The following is an 18,503-nucleotide window of genomic DNA, read 5'->3' as shown; positions in this document are numbered from 1 at the left end:
CAGATGACGCGGGGCGAAATTGTGCGCTCGTTTCCGAGTCGCTCGCCACGCTCAACTGGATGTCGCCCGCTCCCCACCACTGCGCTGCATCCCATTAGCCTGCCCACCGGGTTTGCATGTCGCAGCAATCTCCCAGTTTCTTCCCTACACCCGCGATAGTAAGCAGCTCGTTTCCATGTGCTTAACTACAGTGTCTCACGACCGCACGCCTCGCTGCATTCTAGGACCATGCATTTGCTGGCTTGGGAGCCGGTGTCGTCGCGGTGCTGTGCATGCACCCCTTGGACCTCCTCAAAATCAAATTCCAAGTAGCGACTGACAAGCCGCGAGGCGGCCTCGGAAAACAGATTTGGCTGTCGCTCAAGGACATCAAGACCCAGCAGGGATGGCGAGGCCTCTATAGAGGTGTGGGCCCCAACATCACGGGCAATGCTTCCAGCTGGGGGTTGTACTTCTTGTTGTGAGTACCGCCATACCAAATGCATACTGTCTCTGACAGCCGCAAAGTTACAACATGCTCAAGAACCGAGCCACCGGAGGGGATCCGAATTACAAACTTTCCTCTGGCTCTTATCTGCTATATTCTGCGGAAGCGAGTTCGCAGCCTTTGGAAGCTCTTCTGTACTCGAAATTCTAATGTTTGCGTCCGCAGGTGCCGTGACGGCCGTCATGACAAATCCCATATGGGTCGTCAAAGTGAGGATGTTTACCACGAGGCCGGACACTCCGCAGTCTTACCGAGGTCTTTGGGGTAAGTCTTCACTTCCCTCCCGTATATTATCTGTGAATCATGACGCTGACTTATACCCTTGAGACGGCCTGAAGACCATTCATCGGACGGAAGGCATACGCGGTTTATATCGGGGCACATCATTGGCACTCTTCGGCGTAAGCAACGGTGCAATGCAGTTCATGGCATACGAGAAGATGAAAGAATGGGGGTTCGAGCGCAAAAGAAAACAGTTCGCCAAAGCCGGCAAGCAATTCAAGCCAGCTGACGACAAACTGGTAAGGTTCCCTGGCGGAGGTCTAGCCCTTCTGACGCGCACCACACAGTCAAACACCTCATATACGATCATGTCAGGTGCCAGCAAGCTTTGGGCCCTGTCACTGACATACCCGTATCAAGTAGTCCGATCTCGAATACAGGTCGGTATCTCACTATGCGAATCCCATTAAAGAACCAGGGCTGAGCATGACAATAGAACAATGCGACGGCTCATTTGTACCCCACAATACGAGCTTGCATCAAGCGCACCTTTGCCGAGGAAGGGTTTCGCGGATTTTACCGAGGGTTGGGCACCAACCTGGTGCGAGTTTTGCCTGGGACATGCGTCACGTTCGTTGTGTACGAGAACCTCGCTTGGCTCCTGCGCACGACCGCAGTTCGAGGGGAGCAGCGGAAACGTGCGATCGAGGAAAGCAGGATGAGCTGAGACCTGGCTGGACTGAAGTGCCACGATCAGCGGCACGGAGCTAGGCACCGGCGGCGTGTTGTTGACTGCAAAAAAATCACGGCTGCTTACGAACAGTGCATGCATAGATTCCTATCTCTAGATTTGTCGTCCATATATGTTACCCTAGTCTAGTAGTAATCGCACCGAGGAGTTCTACCATGTGTGAAGCTTGAAGCACGGTCTAAGTATATGCTGCCAGTGCACAGGATCCCTCCCTACTGCCTGGGGCCACCAACCACCGGGGCATATTAAGCTACCGATATGCAATTGTGTTTGCGACAGCCGTGGGCGTTCCACAGTGCATCGGACCTCCTGATAGGATCGAAGGGTGCTGCATGCAGACTTTTGGAGAAGGCAGGTGTACCTGTCCGGCTATTGTAGGGTACTTGAATGCCATGTAGCAGCTGAGATGAAGTCTAGCCAATGAACTTAGTCGAGAGAATGCTCTCGGTTTGTGGAGCGACGGCGATTCGGTGTTGCACGTCCATACAGTTGCTACCGCGAGCATGGATGATAGCATTAATACTGGTCTTCGGTCCGGGAAGACGTTCGCGGAAGGATGTCTGTCTTCAATACTCGGTTCCCCTTTGTTTTAGGTATTGGTGCTAATAGACATGTCGTCAGCACTGGACGCCGACCGTACCGCCTCCTTACCATTGGTGTTCTCGGTGATGTAAAACGTCGCAGAACCATGATCGCGTCTTCTCGCAGATATCCGCCGTTCGCCTTGTACGGCGCATGCTGTGGGTGCGGCAGTCTAGATGCGCGTCATCTGGTGAGGAGCCCGACCACGAAAGGAGTTCAGTGCACCGCGCGCTCACTTGCTGTTCACACCGAGGACGCTCCCGCAGCCCCCGAACCGGTCGTTCTCACACCCATAGAAGACCTCCTTGATGCCCATCTGTCGAAGGGCGGAGGCGCACATAATGCAGGGCTCGACCGTCACATAGAGCGTCGTCTCCGATAGCGGGTACCGAGTCACGGTAGGCGTGAGCGTCCTATCCGCAAGAATCTCGTCGATCGCTTCCAACTCAGCATGCCGCGTTGCCTAAGCGTGGAGGGGCACTCAGTCGATACGCAGGAGGCTCCGGAGGATGGAAAATCTTACATTACGCAGCTCGTTGGTGCGGTTACGTGCTCTAGCGATGATTCTTCCGTCTCTTACGAAAATGCACCCCACGGGCACTTCAGTAGCCGCCAGGGCTTCCTCTGCCTGTCGCCATTGTTCAGCCATACAGTAGAGGAGATGGTAGGTATTTCGTCACCATGTTCATCGCCTCCCTCATCCAGTCCAAATGCTCAATCCTAGCATCCGCATTGGGTGGAACATCCGCTTCCGACATCGGGTGAGGAGGGCTTTAGTACAACTAAGCAGGACCTCTTACAGGCCGTAGTATGGTGATCAATTACCGCAGAGACACAAACATAACTGATCGAACTACCTTCACGCCACAGCAATGATGAGCGACCGCGACTGGGCTGGGAATGATGACAATCTGCAGATGATTCCAAGCTGCGAAACTGTAACAAACCGAATGAAGCGCCCATGATTGACCGTAACGCCACCGTCGGCGCGCGGCGCGCCACAACTTTACTATGCTTACAGTGGTAAGTGCTAATGATTCATGGCCAATCTGATGTGTCGGAGAACTACCGAGGCTATATAGGAACTCCCTCAGGCCTCAAGGCTGAGGCCATACAACTTGAAGTCCTGATTAGTAGGATCGGATCTGGCACCAATATGAACAGACGCAAAGCGAAACCAACTTGAAGTTCCTGGACCTCAGGCCACCTTCAAGTTCACTGCCCAGGCTGGCAGAGTGGCTCGTTTAATCACGATTTTCCATAGTATTGCGTGGTCTGGGTGGCCTTAGACGGAATGGGCAGTTCCGATGATCAGCCAAAAGCTACCGTTGCCATTGCCTGCTTCCAAACATATGCAAGATAACACAAAGATGGCATGCAAGATATTGCGAGCGAATTGCGGACGACCCTCAGCAGCTTCCCAGCTAGCTATCAAAGCCTCGCGCCCTTGGGCATCTTCTTTATGGCCTGCCGCACTCCGAGATCCCCAAGGACATCTTCTTGGCCACCGAGGATGGCGTCGTACGGTGATGTGCGATGGAACTGGGCAGCGGACACGCGGCTCAGATCCCGAACGACAGAGGGCGAACCAAGTGGCCACTTACGTTCTCGATCAGCTTCCCCATGCCACCTGCCGTGATGGACGCCACCGAATATCTGTGTGGCATCTTCCGCAGTCTCACGGCCCGTGCGTGTAATGAACCTGCACAACAACGCGGAACGCTCAGCCCGATCAATCCGCAGATGCCGGTGCGAAATAGGAATAGCGTACTGCTTCAAGAGCCGATCTGGCCGGCCACTTGTCGGACTGCTCGTCGTATGCCATCTACGTGAAGCCTTGACGTCAGGAAACTGACATGAAACGACACAGGTCGAATTGAACGCACGTTGTTCATCTGGTGGGTGATGGACTCGAGCCAAGCCTGGCCGCTTTCCACCCGTGCGATCATACTTGCCAGTTTCGAGCGTACGACCGCTTGCGAGCTCAGCGGTTTTCCGAACACTATCCGTTGGTTGACCCATCTGCCAACCACACGGTGGTCAGAAGCTTGAAACAGAACATATCCAGAAGACCTACTTCAGGCACTCTTCCACCACCATTCGTTGTGCGCTCAAACTCGTACAGACGATCATCCATCGTTCGTGATTGAAGTTGCTCAGGATCACCTGCAAACCCTGTCCGACCTTGCCCAACGTATTTGCGACCGGTACCCGCGCCTTCTCAAATGTGACATAGGCAGTGCCGGCGGTCGACGAATAGGCCGTCTTGATAGCTTTAGTCGAGACATCGTCGGATCGCGGAACAAGGACAACGACATAACCATCCTAGGGATTGGATATATTGTAAGCCGACAGCTCAGTAGAATGATCCGCGTACCTTGCTCCTGCACCCTACAGTGAAGTAGTCCGCGAACATTCCGTTCGTAATCCACCTATCACCGCGGTCAATGGCTGCAACGATTGATCCTCTTGACTGCGGAGCGCACGTACTTTTTGGTACCGGTGATGACCCACTCATCGCCCTCTCTGACCGCGTTGGTCTGTAGACCGGCCACGTCACTTCCTGCAAATGCCTCGCTGATTGCCAAACAGATGAACTTCTTCCCATCGAGCACTTCGGGTACCACCTTTGCACGGAGCTCCGGCGACCCGTAGTTAAGCACTGGCGGTAGACCAATGACTTCGCCTGCTAGGAGCGCGTCCACGTAGGCGCGAGTGCCGAAGCGCGACAGTTCGAAGTTGACAATCAACTGCTCGTGATGAGCACACCTCTGAAATTGCGTACTATGACAGACCGTACCTCATGGAAGTGGTCGAACTCCTCGGAAGATATGACCCCTCCGAGTAATGAACGGCCCTGGAGGTGCTTCCCGGGGCCGAGTCGCATTGCAGGGATGTTCATTGCACTTCACGAAAAGTCAGTCAAATGCATGATTGTGCAGGTTCCACAGTACGCACCACAACTGTTCCAGAACGGACTGAGATATGCGCTTGCCGTTGTCTTCGCACCTGAGGGCATCCGGGTACACGACTTCCATAGCGAACTTGCGCATGGAGCGCTGGAACCTCCTGTGACTGTCCTTGTAGTAAGGGCTAAAGTATCCAGCAGAGAGCCATGACGGCTCGGCATATGGGACCCGGGACGCCTCATCCGTAGCGAGAGATTTGACGACAGGCTCCTCGCCAGCTACAGTACCAATCTGAAGCCGGGCGTACTGAGGCCTCAAGAGGACCTCGTGTCGATGAAGTCCAAAGAAGGCTTGTGTCGCGTCCTTTCCAGCTAAGATTACACGGGTAAACCTGGTTCACCGAAGGGAGACTGGAGACGGCGTAGCCGATGCTTACCAATGGACTCGGTCAAGAGCACGCCAGTGCCTCCGGGGTGCAAGTTGGCAAACTTGGATATGTTGTAGACCTTGGAGTCGATGACAATCCACTACAAGACCTTTTAAGCCATTGTATGAACGGCGGCCGTAACCACGTACCACATCACCCTCTTTGTTGTGCTAATGCAATAGACGGTTCACGTTAGCTCAGTCGTCTCAGTGACCAAGTCGCGTACAACACACCTTCGCTACTTCTTCAAGCGTAAACGACTTCAATGCCTGCGACATATTGGTAAAAACTGCGGCGCAATGTCGAACAAAGCCTACTGTGAAGGTAGCTCGAGCCTCGTGAGAGAGACTCGGTGAGTCGGTAGTGAGTGAATATTTGAATGCTTCCCCGTGGGGCGGCTGCGGGGAACGCCAAGCGCTAGTCGCGATCATGCGGACATAAGTAAGTACTATATCGGGTCGGGATCTCGGCCACCGTACCTACTCGGCCGGGCCCCTGAGTATCGCTCGACTCCGACCCTCTGATAATCCCCGCACAAGAAGTATACCAGTAGATACCCACAATCTATAGCTACCTGCTCATGTACTTACTGCGTGTTTATACCAAAAATTGGGCGCGGAGTACTCGACTGACCGAACAACCTAACCCGGCCGAGATCCCGACCCGGTATAGTATGCAAACCGGGCATGTGATTCGCCTTGTCCAGTCGGATCAAAGCAATTACTAGGACCAAATACGGAAATCCTTGTGGTTCACCGACTGTGACCACAACCGCTACATCATGCATCATCATTGACTGCCTTGGAAGTGCGGAAGTAGGCGGACGCTAAGGTACATGCCTTGTCAATACCAGAACATCTATCAAGTGAAGTGCACTAATATCGGTGTAGGAAGCACCGTCTCTACTCGGTCAGGCACGCGGCTGGCACAGGCCTGAGTGACTCGGACTGGCGCTGTAAGGTCGGCCGGAAGGCCACGGTTCGAATACGGACGCGGTTCGGCCTCCGGGCCATGCCCGAGGCCCGGGCGCCGTCCACCTCCTTGCGTCGTTTCAAAGTAGTACTGTCCTGACTCCTCCACTGTTAGAACGTACTCTGGCATGTACATACACTCGCTGCGCTCTTCGACCTAGCCGAATCCTCTAAGTTTGGAAGCATGCTTGATCCTGTGCGGGCCGTCGAATCGCTCGCGGCGTTGCCTCATGCCAATCTGCCACTGCCACTCTCTCCCTCTCTCGCCGTGGGCACCACCCATTCAATATTCATCCACGACGGCCTGGCTCGGGCTCGGGTGTGTAAGAGCACCACCACGAGCGTAACAACAATGGCACTGTGAAGCTCATCGAAGGCCCGAGACGGAACGATGGGCACGCAGGGTAAGTGCCCAGCATGCGTACGCGACCGACGAGCGCGTGAGCAACAGACGCGAAGGTGAGTGCCATTATTGCACGCGAGCGAGCTGGCTAACAACGGGCGTGGGCTATGGTCGGCAGGGCCGGGGCATGCAGAACACACGTTGATCGTGAACGCGCAGGGCATAAGCCCAGCACATAAACACGGCCGACGACCGGACCGCGGGTGCATCAGCGAAGGAATCGGACGGATGGGAGAATGTGGCAGGCGCAGGGCGCAGTCGCCGTGGCGCCATGAAGCGCGATGCGCACGCCGACCGCGAGCGCACCGGGCGAATGCCCAGCATGCAGACACGGCCGACGAACGCACGCGGAGCCAGTGGGCAGGCGGGCGAGATGGTGGGCAAGTGGGCACGCGTGGACGGGCAATCGGATGTGCAAGCAAGTGGATGGGCGGGAGAGCGAGCGGGCGGGAGAGCGGGCAGGCGGCAGGCAACAGCGCACACGTCCACCGCCGCCCGTGAGCGCGGTGGGCGAACACCCTGTGCACGCAGACGCGGCCGACGAACGCGTACGCAGGCATGCGAGCGGGCAGACAAGTGGGCCACGACATGCACAACGAGGGCGAGGGGCTCGCGGGCGTGACGTGCAGCAATACAAACTTGAACAGCACGGGCACAAGACGCACGACGACCACGAGCATGCAGGCCAATGCTCTGTGTGCAGACGTGACCGACGAACGGACTGTGTTCACGAGAGGTAAGGATAGACATCGGGGAAAGGTGAGTGCAGACGCACGCGAGCGAGCGCACTGACTACACTCACAGGGCACGGCGATGTGAAGCACGATGCGTACATCAACCGCGAGCGGCGCACCGGGCGAATGCACTGCACGCAAACGCGACCGACGAACGGACTACTCATATGTGAGGGAAGAACGCGCGAGGGCGAGTAGACGGTGAACCCACGGCAACGTGCAGCACAACACCCGCGGACCGCTAGCACGCAGGGCAAGGGTCCCCTATGCAAGCCCAGCCAAAGAGCAGACCATGGGCGCGAGCATAGCGGCGAGCAAGAAAGAGGACGGGTGGAGGGTGAGTGCGGACGGGAGCGAACGGATGGCGGGGAAGAACTGCCCGGCACGCACGCATGGCCAACGAATTCGGACCCCATGCGCTGAGAAAAAGACCAGCGACGGCGACTTAGGAAGGCTAGGACGCGAGCAACACACACCGACCGCGCCTCGCAGCAACGGTGAACGATCTCACGTTCGGGATCGAGCCCGACGCGGGTGGTGGCAGTGCGAAGAACACACAGAATGGCACGCAATACACAAGAAAGCGCCCGATGATGGTGCCCTTCGACCTAGCGATGTTCTCGGACCCTGCGTTCAGCCTCGCAATGGAACAAGTGGCGGTGAATGGACTTCATCCACTCGGGAACGGCGATGCGCTCTCACCGACGAATGTCGTGTTGCTGAACGAGTATGCCGGGAGGGATAGGCGGAGAAGGAGGAGCTCAACGAATTCCATGATGCAGAGGATAAGGATGATGAAGATGGGCGCATTGCGGCGACGAGGGCGCACAACGAGGCGCCATTGACCAGCTGCCGCACAAGGCTCTACGAGCACCGGGTAAGTACTTTCATACAGAGGAATCCATGAATATGGCCACGAAGCCGACTCCCGGAGGGAGGCGGCTGAGTGGCCTTCAAGTTCTACGTTAGCGAGCTACTCGAGCAACAATTCCGCATTTCTGCGAACTCATACTATATGTATAGCACGATTGAATTTGCAAGCACACGCTCCCGTAGCGTAGCACGGGCTTCTGCTAGTACGAAAACAGAGGGCTAAGATATTTATTAGCTCTATAATCTATTACGGCTACGTTCGAACTTGATGGGCGCTTATTCCCCGTTTGCGCCACCGTACTCAGAGTGACGATTTTCGATTTTCTTGCAAGGCCACTTGATGCCTCAAAACATCATCTCAATAGGAGTTGCAGTTGTAGCGAGTCCCTCCGGATCACGGAAAGAGTATGTGAACTGTAGCTTTGTTGAACTCGTCGGTGGGTGGCCGGCGTCTATCCCGGTGCGGATAGCGCCGAGCCGCGTCCAAAATCGAACTGTGGCCTTCCGGCGTACCATAGGCGCTGCCCGGGAATGGCGATACCAGCCGCTGTTGGCGGTGCAAACCAGCACGGCAACTAACTTCAATGGACATACTGACTATTCCGACAGCCCGGAGCCGTACGTCTGCGATAGGATCTGCAATGCTCCTCCATTCACGACGATGGATGCGCCCAGGACTGGCGGTCGCAGCATCAGTCGGTGTCTTGTTCATGGTGCATTAGAGTGTCTTGAACAGTATGTGGAACTGATGTTTTGCACGGTCCAGCCATATGAAATCCACAGCTTTCACATATAGTGCGCCAATAAAAGATGTTAGCAAAGGCCAGGGACAGCTATGTGGCAGTAATGCAATCGGAGTCTACAGAGTGACAGAGTGCGCTGACTGTGTATGGGTCGATCTCCATGTCGTTCAATATTGTTCTCATAACCTACCCGACGAGTGACCGGGACACTACGACAGGGACACCGTCCCGGAATCCGAACCCAATGGCATATAGCATTGCAATGCCCGATGATCCGCAGGAGGTGAGGCCGATCGCTCTCCATTCTAGCTCGTCACATAATGATAGTCTCCTGTCAGTATGGCTCTATCTTGACGACTTGGCATGCCAGATACCATTTGCAGTGCTGCTTGCGTCCGACACGGAACGTCTCCCAAGCGCGTGTTCCGCCATTCGATCGGACAAATGTCAAATTATGCCCTTTGACTTTACACTGCCAACATACCGCGCCCTGTAGGGCGTCGGGCTCAGGGTGCACTGACAATATATAAACTATGGGGTTGCTCCTGTCACTGACAAACCGCACCGCGACCCTTCTCTTGCTAACATGGTTGACGCACTACTCGCCAAGATACCGTTGCTGCTATCCGCTGTCTATTTTGCCCGATCGTACGTCCTAGAGCTCCTGCCAGTGGCGTGCGTCTCACCATTTGACGTTGTTGTACAGTGTGGCAAGTCGCCTCAGCCGACACCCAAGAAATGTGAGGAGAACAAGTTCAAAGGACTCGAATCGGTGGTTTCAGGGCAATCATCCGATGGTTGCCTCCCCTGCTTGTCCTGGTACGGCCTTCCATAGCTGCAAATCGAATTCTTCACTGACCCTGTCGCCAGCCCTCGATGGTCCTCACCTTCGCGCTCGAATCTTTGCAAATCAGCCTCCAGTACAGCCGTGCGCACTTCCGACCCGTGACGTCGGAGCACACGTCCAGCTCAGGAAGGGAAGTAGCCCTCACCGGCGCGTTCGTCGTCGGCTGGCTTCTTCTCGCATCGGGGGCCCTCATCCGGGCTATGTGCTATCGACACCTCGGTCGCTTCTTCACTTTCGAGCTCGCCCTCCGCGAGGGGCACCAGCTCGTGACAACCGGGCCATACGCCATCGTCCGCCATCCAGCATACACAGGAAGCATTTCGGCGCTCATGGGCATAGCGCTCATGGAGCTGGGCCCGGGTTCGTACTGGATCGAGAGCTTGAGGCTATGGTCGACGCCCGCGGGCGCAGTGATAGGGTGTCTTTGGCTCGGCACTCTAACCATCATTCCGGTTGGAGTCATAGCACGCACTGCAGCAGAGGATGAAGTACTTCGGACGGAGTTTGGGACACAGTGGGATTCTTGGGCGCAGAGGACGAAGTATAGGCTGGTACCTGGCATTTTCTGAGCGTTACGTAGCTGTCCGTGGACCAAACAGTTCGCATATAATTCTCATCGGGGATGGTTCTATACGCCATAGACAATAATTGAAACATTAACATACTCACGACAGCAGCGCACGCACATGGACATGGCTCATTACAAAAGATGGACGGTATACAGGGTTCGCAGAGCATTCTTTGGACATATATTTCCTCAAGATGGGCAATCAGAGCTGCAATGTATCATCAGCAACGATGTCATGGTAGAGCAGACGGATGAAACTCACCCTGAACAAGAAGCCGAGCTGAGATACAACCAATCATGATAAGCGGCAAGTTTCAGCAAACCAAGGAACCAATACTTACATCTTCCGGAGTCAGTCGTCCCATAGCCTATGCCGATTCATCAGAAACACGTCCTGCGGTTCCGCTTCGACGAAACTCACCGAATCGTCCGTTGAGAGCGTGGCGTCGACCATCGCCGCCTTCTTCTCTTGCAGCTGATCCGGGCAACGTCTTTGAGCATTGGTGATGATAGCCCACAACAACGGATGCTTACTTGAACAATCTTGCTCTCGATGCTGTCCTCAACGACCAACTTGACGACCTCAACAGGTCGGTGTTGACCCAAACGGTGGATACGATCCATAGCCTCTGCAAATGAAATGAATAGACTATCCCATGGAGGCAACACAGGCTACTCACGATACTCAACCTGCACGAGACGATAATCAGGCGATGACTTCAACCGGACCGAGGAAGACTACTCACCGCCGGGTTCCACCAGCTATCCATCAGGAAGACACGAGAAGCCTCTGTCAAATTCAGCGCCACTCCTCCGGCCTTTAAGCTGACCAAGAACACCGTGACGTGAACGTTGTTCACTGGATGCGCAGTCAGTCATGTTTGTTGCCAGCAACGACCTAATGTGTACTCACTGAAATGTTGGATCGTCGCATCACGGGCCTGCGGGCTCATGGTCCCCTCCAAACGGCATACCTGCATAGTTCCGTCAGTCTTCGCATCAAAACAGCTCCATGAACACTCACGACGAATCCAGCCTTCTGCAATCGATATGCGATCAAGTCCAAGAAGTTGACAAACTGACTGAAGACGATGCTCTTCGTGGTACAGTCCTGTCGTCGGAGGTTGTCCAGCTCTTCGATGAGCGCCTCGATCTTGGAAGAAGACCGCCACTTGTCCAGCTCCAAACGACCGAGGATGCCCTGGCGTGGTTTCGCATTCTCCTCAAGGTCGAGAGCAGGAGCGTCCAAGTCGATGGTAAGGGGGACATGGCACACGGGGCACGCGGGCTGTGCGACTTGTAAGGCCTCGTCACGCCGTGCGAACACAGAGCGAGCATACGTACGTTGACTTCTATGGCAGTGTTGAGGTACTGCTTGATACATTCACGGTCGTAGATGTGCCTGCATTTCGCCTGGATGGCATCTTCGGCGATTTCGTTGCACAACCGGCAAACAGTGGCTTCTCCTTGATCGTCCTGCAAGAAGGTCCCCGCATTGCTCTTGCTCCTCAGCACGAGATCAGGATGGCAGGCCATTTGTCGCATGCGAGTGAGTCTGTATGATGAACGACTGAGTGATGTGCGGGTCTGAGAAACGATAGCTTCACTGACAGACTGAAGATGTTAGAATAGTCTGTAAGGGCATGTCAGCACCCGAGAAGACGGGTTTTGATGACGAGACGTACTGTTCAGGACGGTACCCGAATCGACGTAAGTATTGAACTGCCGCTTGGCGTCGGAAAACAGTGAGAGATACAACTCCTTCTCCTCGGGACTGAAGTAGTCCCGCCTCACGATGACGGTTCTGGGAGGCAGACCGAGGTCATCCGCACGTTGCAGCTAGAGCGAAACGTAAGACAACCGATTCTCGTAGCGCGAACTCGGTGGTACCTTTGTCCTGCGCAGCATCATTCTGTCCAACAAGATCTTGAGTTTCTTGAATGCGGTTTCGCCAGGGCCTACCATCCCGTTCTTCTGAATAGGGGTCAGAATCTCGTTGTTCCACAAGCAGGTCTAGAGGGCGAGCTTTCGTCAAAACAATTCTGCAGATTAAACTTGAAGGGGCACGGACGTGTTTCATAGGACTGTGTCCACAATCTAGGAACGAAATCAGCGTTACTGATATACGTGCTGGCGTCGGTGGCTTACCATCGCAGCTCCGTTTATCGGAGAACCTCCAGTGCAGGGACTTGCACGGACATGACTTGCCTGATGACACGTAGACTCCTCAGTCGACGTTGGCTGGACTGATGCTATGGGACTCACAGAAGTAGTACGAAAAAGGATCGCCACCGAGAAATCGTACAAGACTGTAGAGCTCTCCAACACGGTTCTGTAGAGGGGTGCCGGAGAGACACCATCTGAAGGTACCCTGTAACTCGAATGCGGCTTTGGCCGTGTTCGTCGACCTCTCCTTGATGTTATGCGCCTCATCGAGCTGCAGACCAGTTCGTTCAAGTGCGCCACGAAACATTGAACTACCGCTTACGATGATTCTATGCCAGTGGACCTGGTGCACAGGAGACTTCTCCTTAATGATCTTCCCCTTCCTCTTGAAACCGTTTTCCTGCTTGCGGAAGCAACTCTCGAGCACAGCGTAAGTGGTGAGCACCTGTACAACTTGAGCACAAATGTAATGACAGACGAACATGTCCCGAAACGCACCACGTCATAACTCTTGAGCGTCTTGACGTTAGTGTCTCTGGAAGATCCGTGCCACACAAGCACTTTGAAACTGTCAGTATGGGTTTCAATCTCATTGCGCCACTGCATGATGGCAACGGTCGGCCTGAAACATCGGTTCGTTGTGAGTTCAATTGCGCTAACTAATGAAGAATAAGTGACGAACGCAATGACAAGGTTCGGCTTGACGCCAGCGTCTGATGCAAGCAGCGCTATCATCTGGATCGTCTTGCCCATCCTGTGAAGGAAGGTCAGTTTTGAAACGTCTACTTTTGGCGACGACTACCAACCCCATCTCATCCTGGCAGTGTATCATGTCAGCACGCGCGAACTAAGGCTAAGGCGTTTGTACTGACCGCGAGCATACCGCCTTTCCACTCGCCCTTCTCTTGCTCCCTCATCCAGTACAGACTTTCCTCCTGGAAGGGCAGTAGAGTAACTTTGATACCGGCAGGCGGTTTCGCCTTCTTCGGTTCAACAATGGCAACGCGTCTCTCTAGGTTTCCCCAGACGTCCTTGAGTTCCGGGTGATGGACCTGAAGCGCAATTGTGGACTTCTCGGCCTGCACGCTACGTGAGCGAATCGTCCTAATGTATCGCTACATACTCACGTATGTCAGTTTGCGGCCGAGTTTGTAGCGCATCCTCTGTTCTTCAGACTTGACTTGCGACTTCTCCATCCTCGCCAACTTGCGAGCGTGCCTGCGCTGAGCAAGGGTCATATATTTCGGCTCGCTGGTGTCGACCAGTTTTTGGAGCGCGGTTGAAACCTTCGCCTTACCCTTGCTCTTTGCGAGTGGTAACTCATCCTCGGAGTCAGCAGGCTCAGATAGACTTTCGCCGGAATATGCCCCATCTTGTTCTTTGGCCAGGCGACGTTCCGCTGCAGCAGCTCGGAGGGCCGCTGCAGAGTTGACCGGAGGGCGCTGTTTCGACGAGCCTGCACCAGCGCTTGTCGTGCCCGCGATACGACTGTCGTCCTGCCGAGCGGACTCTAGTGATGCTTGGATGGCAGCATCCATCATGACGTCCTCGTCGTCGATACCCTCTGCCGTGTATTCATCTTTGACGGCGGGCTCGACGTAGTCCTCAATAGACTTGTCGCTCTCAGCGTCTTCCGGTGCACTGTCAATATCAGAGGCCTCGTACTCCGAGCCGCTGTCGTCGGATTCGAGTATCGAAACCCTGTCTTCTTCGCTGTCACCGACTTCGTCGACACTCTCCTCAGCTTTGACTGCAGGAGTCTTGGTGGCAGCCGTCCGCCTAGCCCCTTTCGAGGATGACTGGGTAGTAGTGGCGGCAGACTTCTATGGACGCGAACTGGCTCAGCTCATTCTGTGCGATGATGAATAATGCTACGACGAATACCTTCTGAGAAACCTGAATTTCTACGTAAACTTCGCGGGCGACCACTCTGCGTTTCGTGCCGGTCTTGCTAGGCTTGTCCTCGGCTTCCTCATCAGTCTCTCTAGCACGCTTCTTGCTCTCAACAATACTTTTCCTTGCGGACCTTCTTGGCTGCGCTGCTGGTTTTTCCACCTCGTCAACTACCGATGTTGCGGGCGTAGACTGCTTGGAGCTTCTGGCGCTGAACCCTGGGGACACTGTCGCCGATGCTGGGGTAACCGACACTGACGCCTCGCTGCGCGTAGTACGTCTTGGACGAGGCATGCCTGTGAATTGTCACAGCTAGACTGGATAGGGGCGAGCAGGGATTGTTGCTGAACAAGGTCGCGACGCGGAGACAAGACGCGACGCGACCTAATTTATTTGCGCGTGTCCCTAGCCACACGGGCGTCTTCTCGTGGGCCCCAGTTGCCATTCTGGTGGACGCGTGTCTGACTAAGGCATTCGGCGTTCCCACTCCTCCCAAATCGAGACGTGACTCAGCTTGACTTCGTGCACACGCGTACGCACACCAGAACCTCCAACTGCACATCGACTCCTACTCGGACATACTGTCTACGCTTCTTATGCTACATATAACATGGCTAGAATCAAGACCCAAATCGCGACCCTCTGGAGGCGGTTCATGTTCTCCTCTCTTCTTGGTCCGTCTCCCGCGCGGTTGGTGAACCAATCGAACGCCGTCCCGATCGCTCCGTACTCTCGCCGTTCCAGTACGCCGACCAGGCGGCCGTACTCGCTGAACATCCGGATGAACGTGCTCTCGATCATCGCGACGACAGCCGCCATCCACCAACGGACATGTTGAGCGCTGCAGTTCTGTCCGCATTCCTCCAACCATGACGGTATAGGTCATGCAGGACGTTGGCTGCAGGAGAGCAAGGCATATACGACTGCCGTTCAGGGCAATCTGGAGCGCCGCTGTCGTTGCTCCGCACAACAGCAGGGACGTGGCGCAACCACCGACCGTCAAGACCGCACAGAGGACAAGCAGCTCCGCGCTGTTTGGCGCTGCTTCTCGGTACGTGAACTGCGGGTACATGGCGACGAGGGCTCCGTCACCCTTGCCCCACATATAGAACCTCCACCAGGATCTCTGACCTTTGTTCCACCATGGGTGGGTGACCACAACCTCCGGTGCCGCACAGAAGCCGACGCCGCCGTGGGCAAACGAGAATCGCGCTTCCTGCGACAGTAGTCGATGTCCTCGCCTCCACCAGTCTTCGGGAATCCTAAGTCGAAGACGATGTTGTCCTCCATGTTGCGTTTCGCAATGAGATTTGCGGTGACGCCCCATGGAAGATCACAATCGTCGGCGCGCTTTCTCGCAATATCCCAAAAGTAAGTAACGCCCGCCAAATGGATAGCCGCCGTTACGATAGTGTCGGCGATGGGGAAGAGAGCGGTACCAACGAATCCCGCCGCTCTGGGGTTTTCACGAATGACTTTCTCCGTCTCCACCAGGATGTTGTCTTTCGGAGCGACGTCGTCGTCCAAGAAGAGCACCCATTCCGCCGCGGATTCCTGTAACCCTCTGTTGCGCGACGCGGAAGCGCCCAGGTTCTGAGTATTGACGCGAATGCGGACGTCTGGGCGGTGTGCGTATTTCTCCATCAAGGCTGCGATGTTGGGCGAACAGGGGTCATCGACAATGACTATGAACATCACTGTGCAGGTCGGGGACGGGCGAAGAGCTAGGAACTTGTCCATATAGGCGAGATTTACTCGATAGCAGGGGATCACAACGTCCACGGTCAGCTTCCGCTCGACATGGGGGTGATACTCGCGGAGCCATGACTCAACGGTAGTGGTCGCATTATCGAGGGGGCCGAATGTCCAGCCGACAGCCGATACCTTGCGGTACCTCGCGCTGTCGCTACCTCCAACTGCATTGGATACGCGAGGTGAGATCATCCGCGAGCAGCCCCAGCGGCGGTACAGTTGGAAGAGGAACGGGTCTCCGTCCTGGTTCACGAAGATGTCGGGATGACCTCGCCGTCGAAGATGTCCATGTGGGTACGATGCATAACGGGGAAGGTGGCATGCCGGGAAGGACGTATCCGTGAAGGCAACACAACCGAGCCCCGGCGGCACTCCTGTTCGACGGATAGCTCCTCGAATGCGTGCGCGACCGCCGACATCCAGGAGGATCTTGCAAGACGACATCATCACCCATCAAGGTCATGTAATCCGCACCGTCTCTCCAGGCTGCGCGAGCGCAGTCTCGCCACAGGCGCAAACGTGCCACGGGGATGATCGCACATGATGGTCGAAATATGCGCAAAACCTTCCTGACGCAGGACTTGCTCGGCCTTGTTTTCTTCGCCATCCGTGAAGAGGAACGTGTCATCATGGTCAATTGCAGATAGATGCGCACGCGGTACCGTACGCCCAGTCTAGCCACATCGTCTGCGGTAGTGAGTGCAAGGGACCTCGCAAAACGCGCGAGGTTGACCAGGCAGTCGTCTGGCGACGCAGAACCCCGGGACGTAATCGGTAGAAGGATGGCGAAGGTAGTCGCGTCTGCCTGAAGGTCGACCTTCTGGCTCGTTGTATACCGGCGAAGCGCGTCCGATCGCGCAGGCTGCTTGAGCCGGCGAAGCGCCTTGTCCATCTCGTCGGCGATCCACTCCCCAGTGCGTCGCATCCCCTCCTCGAGTGTGGTCCTCGGAGACCAACCCAAGAGCCGCCGTACTCGGTCGTTATTCGAGTTCCGAGACGCAACGCCGACCGGCTTGTCGCGCACGTAGTGATAGCGTACATCGGCGTGATTGATGCCGGCACAGTGCACTGCGATGTCCGCGAGCTCTCGGATGGTGACCGAACGGTCGTCTCCGATGTTGACAACCTCCCGGCAGTCCGACTGGATGAGTGCGAGGATGGCTTCCACGGCGTCGTCAATAAGCAGAAGCTCCGCCTCTGCTGGCCGTCACCCCAAATCTCCAGGTCCTTCAACGATGCGTCGGTACGCTTGAGAGCCAGAGCCTTCCGGAGGAAGGCAGCGGGTGCCTTTTCCCGACCACCGACCCAAGAACCGCCTGGTCCGTAAATATTATGAAAGCGAGCGGTGCGAATATTGAGGCGCGAACTGTACTGGGAGAGGATGCTTTCGGTATTGAGCTTCTCAAGCCCGTAGAGCCCCTGTGGACTCGGCGGCCACTGCGTGCAAACGTCGTCCTCCTTCAGGGAGACGTCCTCGTTGTCGGGGCCCTGCAGGGAGTCTGGATAGACGCAGGCTGAAGATGCGTAGAAGAACAAGTCGACGCCTTCGGACACAGCGGCCGCAAGCAAGTTGAGGGTCATACGATGATTTTCTTGGTATATTGTGAAGTCGTTGGCCGCGTGGATGACTCCCATTCCCCCCATCGTAGCGGCGAAGTGGAGAACGACCTTCACACCTCGCACCGCGGTCTCGCAAAAGGCAGGCTCGCAAAGATTTCCTATCGTGACCTCTGCACCTGCCGGTGGTTCGAGATACCCTGTGCGGGAGATGTCGGCGATACGAATTCTGTGTCGACCGCTTGCAGCAAGCCGGTGGGCCATATTGCCTCCCTAGGACTACAGTCAGCAGAACAAAATCATCTCAACGTTGAGGGGCTTACGATGAAGCCATTGCCACCAGTCACAAGTATCGTACTGTCTGGCGGGAGCATGGTGGTCAAGAGTGGGGGATAAGAGACGTGGGTCACTAGACGGAAGCTCACCGATATAAACCGCGGACTTCTGGGTTGCGGTTGGGCGGCCGGACCGTGCAGCTGGGCAAATCTTTCCTGCGGTTCAAGCGGTGTAAATCAATGGAGAGCGGACGCCGGATGACGACTGAGCGTCACCGACTACACAAGACATAGCTAAGCAGGAATGGTGTGAGAGCGGACTTCGACAGGAAGGGATAATCTG

The 18,503-nt window shown here is 55.5% G+C and overlaps 8 protein-coding genes across 8 annotated transcripts; 2 read left to right on the top strand and 6 right to left on the bottom strand.

Moving 5' to 3' along the window:
• Window positions 1-1,617, top strand: B0H18DRAFT_925170 (mitochondrial carrier domain-containing protein). The gene is made up of 6 exons (XM_048041618.1): window positions 1-158; window positions 225-460; window positions 508-596; window positions 653-751; window positions 815-1,149; window positions 1,206-1,617. Exons 1-6 carry the CDS (start codon window positions 117-119, stop codon window positions 1,434-1,436), a joined length of 1,032 nt encoding a protein of 343 aa, XP_047901504.1. The 5' UTR covers window positions 1-116; the 3' UTR covers window positions 1,437-1,617.
• B0H18DRAFT_968339 (cytidine deaminase-like protein) lies at window positions 1,618-2,974 on the bottom strand. Its single transcript, XM_048043489.1, has 6 exons — window positions 2,900-2,974; window positions 2,723-2,837; window positions 2,566-2,670; window positions 2,279-2,505; window positions 2,138-2,214; window positions 1,618-2,062 (listed from the first exon to the last, which is right to left on the bottom strand). Exons 2-6 carry the CDS (start codon window positions 2,798-2,800, stop codon window positions 1,977-1,979), a joined length of 573 nt encoding a protein of 190 aa, XP_047901503.1. The 5' UTR covers window positions 2,801-2,837; window positions 2,900-2,974; the 3' UTR covers window positions 1,618-1,976.
• Window positions 2,975-3,078: 104 nt separating this feature from the next.
• On the bottom strand, window positions 3,079-5,758 carry B0H18DRAFT_968326 (acyl-CoA dehydrogenase). The gene is made up of 12 exons (XM_048043488.1): window positions 5,612-5,758; window positions 5,528-5,548; window positions 5,388-5,478; window positions 5,001-5,322; window positions 4,843-4,948; window positions 4,533-4,792; window positions 4,420-4,474; window positions 4,120-4,367; window positions 3,929-4,064; window positions 3,814-3,867; window positions 3,687-3,764; window positions 3,079-3,584 (listed from the first exon to the last, which is right to left on the bottom strand). Exons 1-12 carry the CDS (start codon window positions 5,654-5,656, stop codon window positions 3,474-3,476), a joined length of 1,527 nt encoding a protein of 508 aa, XP_047901502.1. The 5' UTR covers window positions 5,657-5,758; the 3' UTR covers window positions 3,079-3,473.
• A 734-nt stretch (window positions 5,759-6,492) lies between these two features.
• B0H18DRAFT_968319 (uncharacterized protein) lies at window positions 6,493-7,126 on the bottom strand. The gene has a single exon (XM_048043487.1). The coding sequence runs from the start codon at window positions 6,959-6,961 to the stop codon at window positions 6,578-6,580; it is 384 nt and encodes a 127-aa protein (XP_047901501.1). The 5' UTR covers window positions 6,962-7,126; the 3' UTR covers window positions 6,493-6,577.
• On the bottom strand, window positions 7,007-7,437 carry B0H18DRAFT_968314 (uncharacterized protein; the record flags this gene model as incomplete). The annotated part of the gene is made up of 1 exon (XM_048043486.1): window positions 7,007-7,437. A coding segment is annotated over exon 1 (426 nt), but the record flags the coding sequence as incomplete, so codon positions are not given.
• Window positions 7,438-9,567: 2,130 nt separating this feature from the next.
• Window positions 9,568-10,841, top strand: B0H18DRAFT_968309 (uncharacterized protein). Its single transcript, XM_048043485.1, has 3 exons — window positions 9,568-9,754; window positions 9,809-9,874; window positions 9,973-10,841. The coding sequence occupies exons 1-3, from the start codon at window positions 9,689-9,691 to the stop codon at window positions 10,516-10,518; spliced, it is 678 nt and encodes a 225-aa protein (XP_047901499.1). The 5' UTR covers window positions 9,568-9,688; the 3' UTR covers window positions 10,519-10,841.
• Window positions 10,720-14,870, bottom strand: B0H18DRAFT_1112809 (SNF2 family N-terminal domain-containing protein; the record flags this gene model as incomplete). Its single annotated transcript, XM_048032873.1, has 22 exons — window positions 10,720-10,797; window positions 10,859-10,885; window positions 10,939-10,992; window positions 11,052-11,146; window positions 11,198-11,207; window positions 11,264-11,376; window positions 11,431-11,491; window positions 11,542-11,805; window positions 11,862-12,072; window positions 12,129-12,150; window positions 12,203-12,356; window positions 12,408-12,530; window positions 12,589-12,614; window positions 12,666-12,725; window positions 12,783-12,954; window positions 13,006-13,128; window positions 13,182-13,305; window positions 13,366-13,437; window positions 13,490-13,500; window positions 13,556-13,762; window positions 13,811-14,506; window positions 14,568-14,870. The coding sequence occupies 22 exons, from the start codon at window positions 14,868-14,870 to the stop codon at window positions 10,720-10,722; spliced, it is 3,006 nt and encodes a 1,001-aa protein (XP_047901498.1).
• A 235-nt stretch (window positions 14,871-15,105) lies between these two features.
• On the bottom strand, window positions 15,106-18,481 carry B0H18DRAFT_968298 (uncharacterized protein). Its single transcript, XM_048043484.1, has 9 exons — window positions 18,209-18,481; window positions 17,540-18,158; window positions 16,950-17,489; window positions 16,855-16,926; window positions 16,746-16,829; window positions 15,852-16,597; window positions 15,498-15,792; window positions 15,387-15,474; window positions 15,106-15,366 (listed from the first exon to the last, which is right to left on the bottom strand). The coding sequence occupies exons 1-9, from the start codon at window positions 18,257-18,259 to the stop codon at window positions 15,171-15,173; spliced, it is 2,691 nt and encodes an 896-aa protein (XP_047901497.1). The 5' UTR covers window positions 18,260-18,481; the 3' UTR covers window positions 15,106-15,170.
• Between the last annotated feature and the right edge of the window lie 22 nt (window positions 18,482-18,503).

This window comes from Fomitopsis serialis (genome assembly GCF_022376445.1).
Source record: "Fomitopsis serialis strain Sig1Antser10 chromosome Unknown B0H18scaffold_1, whole genome shotgun sequence".
Taxonomy (NCBI): Eukaryota; Fungi; Basidiomycota; class Agaricomycetes; order Polyporales; family Fomitopsidaceae; genus Fomitopsis; species Fomitopsis serialis.
Note: the sequence above shows the minus strand (reverse complement) of the source record. Positions and strands in the feature narration are given on the sequence as shown.

Coding starts and splice junctions, on each gene's coding strand:
- B0H18DRAFT_925170 (XM_048041618.1), top strand. CDS start 117: ATGTCGCAGCAATCTCCCAGTTTCTTCCCTACACCCGCGATA. Junction 461..507: donor TGGGGGTTGTACTTCTTGTT/GTGAGTACCGCC, acceptor ACAGCCGCAAAG/TTACAACATGCTCAAGAACC. Junction 752..814: donor GTCTTACCGAGGTCTTTGGG/GTAAGTCTTCAC, acceptor TATACCCTTGAG/ACGGCCTGAAGACCATTCAT.
- B0H18DRAFT_968339 (XM_048043489.1), bottom strand. CDS start 2,800: ATGTCGGAAGCGGATGTTCCACCCAATGCGGATGCTAGGATTGAGCAT. Junction 2,215..2,278: donor GTCCTCGGTGTGAACAGCAA/GTGAGCGCGCGG, acceptor ACGCGCATCTAG/ACTGCCGCACCCACAGCATG. Junction 2,063..2,137: donor CGCGATCATGGTTCTGCGAC/GTTTTACATCAC, acceptor CATGTCTATTAG/CACCAATACCTAAAACAAAG.
- B0H18DRAFT_968326 (XM_048043488.1), bottom strand. CDS start 5,656: ATGTCGCAGGCATTGAAGTCGTTTACGCTTGAAGAAGTAGCGAAG. Junction 5,479..5,527: donor ACAACAAAGAGGGTGATGTG/GTACGTGGTTAC, acceptor AAGGTCTTGTAG/TGGATTGTCATCGACTCCAA. Junction 4,949..5,000: donor TCCGTTCTGGAACAGTTGTG/GTGCGTACTGTG, acceptor CTTTTCGTGAAG/TGCAATGAACATCCCTGCAA.
- B0H18DRAFT_968319 (XM_048043487.1), bottom strand. CDS start 6,961: ATGCACCCGCGGTCCGGTCGTCGGCCGTGTTTATGTGCTGGGCTTATG.
- B0H18DRAFT_968309 (XM_048043485.1), top strand. CDS start 9,689: ATGGTTGACGCACTACTCGCCAAGATACCGTTGCTGCTATCCGCTGTC. Junction 9,755..9,808: donor TCTATTTTGCCCGATCGTAC/GTCCTAGAGCTC, acceptor GTTGTTGTACAG/TGTGGCAAGTCGCCTCAGCC. Junction 9,875..9,972: donor AGTTCAAAGGACTCGAATCG/GTGGTTTCAGGG, acceptor CCCTGTCGCCAG/CCCTCGATGGTCCTCACCTT.
- B0H18DRAFT_968298 (XM_048043484.1), bottom strand. CDS start 18,259: ATGCTCCCGCCAGACAGTACGATACTTGTGACTGGTGGCAATGGCTTC. Junction 18,159..18,208: donor CTGGTGGCAATGGCTTCATC/GTAAGCCCCTCA, acceptor CTGTAGTCCTAG/GGAGGCAATATGGCCCACCG. Junction 17,490..17,539: donor GAAGGACCTGGAGATTTGGG/GTGACGGCCAGC, acceptor ACGCCGTGGAAG/CCATCCTCGCACTCATCCAG.